We start from the raw sequence: 7,500 nt of genomic DNA on the forward strand, positions 1-7,500 counted from the left end.
ATTACATGCAGGACAAGGACATACCAATTCACACTTTTATCAATAAAAAAATATATCGTAGGAGAGACAACGTACAAATCAGCACCACACATGGGATTCGACTGAAGTCCCGGCATCACGAGTGAAGTAGTCATATATGGGAATAGAATGACCCAAGTTTTTCACTTTCATTGCAATTACTTTTGTACATACCAGGAGGCAACGCTTTCTTTTCTTCACCCAGTCCCCTACGCAACATGCTGTGGCCCAGACCCCCACCAGCTCCACCGGTCCACACGTCAGGAGGCGCCAACAGTGGAGCGCGGATGCCCTTTTCTCCACTCTCTCTACCTTGAAACTCCAGCATCACTCGAGGGTTGTATAACACTGCCAAGCTTCCTCCGGGTAGCTCCACAGACCTCGGCCATGTGTCGCCCATTCTGTAAACTTCCTCAAGGGCTACGGCGGCCTCTTCACTCTGAGGTTCAAACCACAGTCCTCCGGGAGGCCTGCGGAACCACGAGGCACGGAGTACGTGAGCAGGAGGTTCTTGCCAGTACACAGCACGACGTTCACGTAAAGACAGCATGATGTCATAACGACCTCCGTCTGTATTCACCACTGACGTCTCTGCACCTGGAAAGGAAGGCAGATGAGAATGAAGAAACTGAATGAATAAATAAGTCAAATTGCAGTAAAAGAATGAGAATGGTGAGATGAACTACTCTGTAGTATAAACAAAGAAAGATGTCGTGCATAGCAAGATACTTGAAAAATCCAAATAAACAATAGTTGCCATGGAAACAGCAATCTAGGTGGTCCAAAGGGTCTTAAAGATCCTAAAGGGTCATACACCTGTTTTTTGATTTTATATAGTGTGTGTGTATATATACAGGGTGTCCCAAAAAAATATACAACTTTTCATCTGCAAAGAGGATGGTCATAACATATATTTTTAAAAAAGATATATGGCTGGATAGAAAGCTGAAAGGTTGAAGTTTATTGTACCAATGTCAAAATTGCCACCAAAATTTAAATTTTGTTATAGAATCGTCGTTTTCTTTTCCACATGTTCGACATAGGCCCACGTTGTCTGATCACTGCCTGCAAACGCGTTGTCATGTTCTCCATCACTTTGGGAAACGTTTCCTGAGGAATGTTCTGGATTTCTCGGTGGATGTTTTCCTTCAGCTGATCAAGAGTCTGAGGCCTTGGGTTTCCATAGATACTGTTCTTGAGATACCCCCCACAAGAAGTCTGGAGGAGTAAGGTCAGGGGAATACGGTGGCCACTCAACGTCTTCGTAGAGGGAGATAAAGCGGCCCTCAAAATGTTGGTTGAGAAAACGCCTTGTTTCCCTGGCTGTATGGGGCGGTGCCCCATCCTGCTGGAACCACTGGGTTCTCATCTGGATCAGGTTGCTTCTCCTACGGGCCTGAGTACATAGCTCAGGCAGATAGAATTCCTGAATCATTTCGCGATAGTCCCTCTGGTTCCACCGTGCAAGTGCATCCCTGGTCATCTTCAAAGAAGTATGGACCAATCCCATACCAACCAACGGCCCCCCACATGGTGACTTTGAGAACAGATCGAGGCACCAGTTCAGTTGATGCATTTCCAGGATTTTCAGTTCCGCAGTACCAAAAGTTTAGCTTGTTTACCTCCCCGGACAAGTGAGCATGGCATTCGTCTGTCATGTGAAGTTTTTTGAGGAAGTCTACATCTTCCTCCAACTTTCCTGAGAACCAATTTGCAAAGTCTAGTCATTTGCGTTTCTGTTGATCAGTAAGCACCGTTTCCGTTTGAATTTGGTATGGAAAGGCATGAATGTCTTGGTGAATAATCCTCTGAACGGTGCTCTTATGAATGTTTGTCTCAGCAGAAAGTCGTCGAATCGATTTTTTTTGGACTCTGAACGACCACCTGTCTCACCATTTCCACATTTTCTTCACTACGACCTGTCCTCTTCCGACCACTGTGACCCTTGTGAAGGTCACAGATGGTTCCCACATTGGTAAACTTTGTGATGGTGCACCTTATTGTCCGAAAGTTTGGTGCATGGCGCAAGAAGATACCGAAATGTCTCGAGTAAAGACGTTGCACCTGTATGACACTTTTCGTCTGGTGCCAAAGTTCAACAATTTTCGTCCATTGTTGTACGGTCAGTCTTGGCATTTTTCTGGCGCTTGCTTGGGATCAAAATAAACTTCAGGGTCTCTGCAACAAGAAATGAAGCATAAGTGACAAAATTACTGCTTTTTTAGGATCAAACGAAGCATTTTAAAAGTTGTATATTTTTTTGGGACACTATATATATAATTGTTATTGTTACGGCTGTGGAAATTCGCATTACACCATGAAGGGCCCGTAGGTGAGATATGTCTAAGTACATGTGTAGTTAGCCCCAGATCCGTTGTCTCGAGGGGATTTATGATTCATTCGGGCTGCGACGCTTTGAGTTAGGCGTTTTTCTGTTCTATCTTTATTTTGAACCAACCACGTCTCAACCGCCATCACACAACAACCACCAACCACACCTGCCTCTCAACAACCTTGCCATCCTCACCACTCTGCCAGCAACCGTCAACATCTCCACGAACACAAAAGGGGAACAATAACTCCCACCCCGATTTCTCTGGTAAACAAGAATGACGGTTGGAACTCAACTCCCGCCCCAATTTTTCTGGTGGAATGTTCCCCCCTCCCCCCCCCCGCAGGTCGCGAAGGGAGGGGTGGGGTGCCGGGGAAATAAAAGGGCGCACGGAGGCGCCGCTGAGAAGAGGTCAGGTCAGGGCGGTCGGTGAGAGTGTCAGTGTCAGTCAGCGGTTCATGGTCTTCTGCCCGTCTGGGTCTTGGAGAAGCGGTCTGGAGAGCGACCCGCTCGTTGGAGCTTGCAGTCGGTGGAGAGTCCGGACGTCGCGGAGGGACGCGGACTGGAGGCGCCGCTCTGCCAGCTGTGTCGCGCGGACCTGCGCGTTCGTACAAGGAGCGCCGGAGAGAGCTCGCCCACCATCGCACCGCGAGGATGCAGGTAACCTGCAACGGTCTCGTTCGGTCTGCCAAGTCCCACGCCATAAAGGCTCACGGGCCCCGTCTGCCCCCTTGTCTATGAGGGTGGCTTCTTTCCTTTGCTTTCGAATTAATGCGTGTTGGCGCCATCTGTAAAGTAGAACTGTATAAGTGTTACCGTGTGTATGCGTATTCGGTTTAACTCTTGCTTTCGCTTTATATGTGCATTTTGATTATTGTGGCTGTATATATGTGCTTTCCGTGTGTCGCGTAATAAATGTTATTTGTGTGAACTGTTTTCCCGTTTCGCTTCGTCTTTTCTTTATTGATCCTCCATCCTGCTTCACGTAAAGGGTTCGTAGTGGGCTTAATACGCCCGGTAATTAATCGGAACCGTCGAGGCCGACGATAACAACGCTTGGTTATCACTGTAGCACGGAACAGACTGCTTAAGCGGTTCGTGTCCGGAGTCGGCCTGTGGCGTGGTACGATCGCCCGGTCGACCATCTGCGCAGGTACTTAGGTAGATCGAATTTGGCGAGCAGCCCTATCCTGCGCGGGTGGGCAATTGGCACGGTCGTGGTGGGGTTAAACCCCCACCCATGACTAGCTCCCGGCGTTGTTCCGAGAGGGTCACGACTGAATTGTCCGTCCGGTGGGCGACGCGGTCGTGATTCGAGTGACGCGTCCGTTCGCACGCCGGCGGGCGCGAATTTGCAACAATACACACACACACACACACACACACACACACACACACACACACACACACACACACACACACACACACACACACACACACACACACACACACACACACACACACACACACGTGCAAGTTTAGCGATTGTGTCTGAACGGGATAAACCTCATAATCAAAGAACGTACAATGCTGAATGATAGCACATTTAAGAGCTCTTGGATCCAGAGAGAACATGCAGAGGTTTACAACTATTGTTGTTTATGCAATATCGAGTTATTTTCATTTTTGTTACGCATGTGGTGTAAGCTACCATTGGAGTTATAAGCTTGGAGTATATAATATATAGTATATAATATATATACGGTATATGTTTATAGTAAATAATATATATATATGTATATGTATATATATGTATAGTATATAACATTGTTGCGGGCCAGGGGTCGGTGGAGAGACCGACCACTAGGTGGGGAAAGCTTGTGTCGTCTCCCACCAAACTCCCCGGAATTGTTGGCCGTCGCTCGGATAATTCCGCGAGCCGGTGGGTCGTTTAACCGACCGTGGAACACCAATATCTTGACCACGTGGCATAGGGTTATTTTGTCTTGATCCAATGTACCTAAGTAACCAGGCGGTCTCGGCTACCGGGGATCCACGCCCTCGGAACACCTGGCTGAACCGGATTCACTCTACCGGCAGCGGTAAAATTACACCTTCCGACTACCACTCTGCCACCCACCTTTCAGGCTCGGATGCAGTCGAGCGGGCCTGCCCAGGACGTCCCGGCTACAATTGTCCGATTACCGGGGATGAAACCCTGCCTAAACTCAGATCCGAACAATGCTGGACCAATGCAAGAAGGGGCGGAAACGGACTGGGAACATTTCTGTAATGATTTATTTACAGTAAATGAAGACACAGAGCAAGACTTAACCTGAATATGCAAGCAAGGAATATTTACAATGATCCAAAAACACTTATTCAGTTCTACTTAAAAGACTGGCCCACACGCAGACACACACACAAATGAAAATAAACCCAGAGTTCTTGATTGGACCCTCACAGCTGAGGAGAGAGACAAGCTGGGGGTCAGAGTCCAGCTGGGTACCTGACCGTCGGAGGAAGGGGTGCTCCGCGATGCAGCACCTGACAAAGGTCGTTGGTTTGGGCCCCAGTCGCACGTGTGGGACTCGTGGTTTGTGGCGGAGCTCAGGTGGTGAATAGCGGGGTCCACGGAGGGGGGTCAGGGTCGCTCTTTCCTTTCCTTGTAGAGGGCCAGCAGAGACACGTTCGCCACCTTCACGGCCTTCTGCTCAACCCTCCGCTTCAAAAGAACGGCACGCTCAACAACAATCCCGTCGAAAACCTCCGAAACAACCCCTTCGTAGCAACCCACAAAAAACCACAGCCTCAGAGAGTGCTTAGGAATTTATGGACCTCCCTCAACGGGGTGGGGCTCGCTCAAACAGACCTCACTTCCCACCCTGATTGGGCAGGCTCCCATGGACTCGCCCTTCCTGGGCGGGGCCTCGACCCTGCCAGGAAACCCCACCCACTCTTCCACGCGGGTTCGTACTTGTCGAGCAACAGTATCAATGTTGCAAAGGTCGTCGTGAAAGAGTTACAACGTTTAAAGCAGCTGAGAAAATGGAACCACGAGATCTTGCCTCGGCACGTCAGGGTGCGAGAAGGCAGCTGGTTTGTGGTGGATCATGATGGGCCGAGGGGTCATGCAGATGGGATGGTTGTTAGATGTAATAACCTAACTAAAAGAAATTGCAACGCATGCCTTTGATTCTCCCACTAGACAAAAGGAAGGGGATCTGCATGCACACATACTTGACGACATAACTGACTTTTGGGACATCTGTATGTTGAATGCATATGGTTTCCAGGTCCGTAACACTATATATATATATATATATATATATATATATATATATATATATATATATATATATATATATATATATATATATATATATATATATATATATATATATATATATATATATATATATATATATATATATATATATATATATATATATATATATATATATATATATATATATATATATATATATATATATATATATATATATATATATATATATATATATATATATATATATATATATATATATATATATATATATATATATATATATATATATATATATATATATATATATATATATATATATATATATATATATATATATATATATATATATATATATATATATATATATATATATATATATATATATATATATATATATATATATATATATATATATATATATATATATATATATATATATATATATATATATATATATATATATATATATATATATATATATATATATATATATATATATATATATATATATATATATATATATATATATATATATATATATATATATATATATATATATATATATATATATATATATATATATATATATATATATATATATATATATATATATATATATATATATATATATATATATATATATATATATATATATATATATATATATATATATATATATATATATATATATATATATATATATATATATATATATATATATATATATATATATATATATATATATATATATATATATATATATATATACACATTGCACAGCATCGTAGAATTGCATTTCCAGCAATTTATTTTACTGAGAAACCTTAGCTGTCTTAACAGTTAGTGACTGTTATGAGGAGAAAAAACACATCAGTAGTGAGAGAATATAAAAATGACCGTTTTTACAGCCATTTTTCCCTGCAGTGCAGGGGTTAGGCTTTTTCTTGAGGCAATGTTTTATGGCTGGATGCCCTTCCTGACGCCAACCCTGGTCGCCTCTTACGACACACAGGGATATGGTATACCTATTCTAACCGGGGCATACACCGGGACCAGTACACTGGTACTCACTTCGCCGACCTCAGATGGATGACAGGCTGAGTCAACCCCCTGGTGTTAATTCAGCAGCCAACGGGGCTTGAACTCAGGACCCTGGGATCCCAAGCCGCCACCCTAACCACTAAGCCAACACCAGGGTTTTAGTGAGAGAATGCTGTCGAAGGAAAATCATAGCAAAAGGAAAAGAAAAAAAACGATTTAAAATTCCCTTACAAACCAAACCTGTGACTCCTTACTAATGCTTCCACTTTCTTTTCCATGCATGTGAAGCATACAAAAGAATGTTCTGACAATGCCTTGTGTGACTAGAATTACGAAGTTTCATGGGCGGTGTATAATCTCAGTCACAGGCTTGCACACCAACCAAAATAATAATGTGTATATATATATATATATATATATATATATATATATATATATATATATATATATATATATATATATATATATATATATATATAACCACAAAGTATTCCGTCAATTCCATCCAACGAATAATTTCCTTTTCCTCCATTTACTTCACCAAGAAAACTTCATTCTATTGGAAATGAACAAATTGTCCTGCAAATGGAACAAGAAGAAGAGCAGAGATTGCAGACCTTCACTAGGACTTCTTTTGAGTGATGTATTTTTTTTATAGGTTTTCGGGTAAATCCAATATAGCTGCCAAACCATGTGACCAATGACATCATATGTGTGAACCTTTTGTTCCTCATGGACAGACGGTCAAGCGTGTGAAGTTTCGCTTCGATCTGTTCAGCCACTTCAGAGAAGAAGAATTTTGAAGGTTTAAAAAAACAACAACATTATGGCTGCCGAATCACGTGACTGATGACATAATGAATTTTTTTCTGTGGACCAT

At 42.4% G+C, this 7,500-nt stretch overlaps 1 protein-coding gene across 5 annotated transcripts in view; it reads right to left on the bottom strand.

The window, feature by feature from the left end:
* Positions 1–7,500, bottom strand: part of LOC147028600 (triacylglycerol hydrolase DDHD2-like) — a 464,798-nt gene that overhangs the window by 12,500 nt on the left and 444,798 nt on the right. For all 5 annotated transcript variants that reach the window (XM_085879184.1, XM_085879186.1, XM_085879185.1 and 2 more), the window contains one exon: positions 193–615. In XM_085879184.1, the coding sequence (XP_085735310.1) occupies positions 193–615 (423 nt within the window). The remainder of the gene's footprint in view (positions 1–192; positions 616–7,500) is intronic.

This window comes from Eptatretus burgeri, chromosome 4 (assembly GCF_056783735.1).
Source record: "Eptatretus burgeri isolate ZD-2024b chromosome 4, Ebu_testis_v1, whole genome shotgun sequence".
Classification (NCBI taxonomy): domain Eukaryota; kingdom Metazoa; phylum Chordata; class Myxini; order Myxiniformes; family Myxinidae; genus Eptatretus; species Eptatretus burgeri.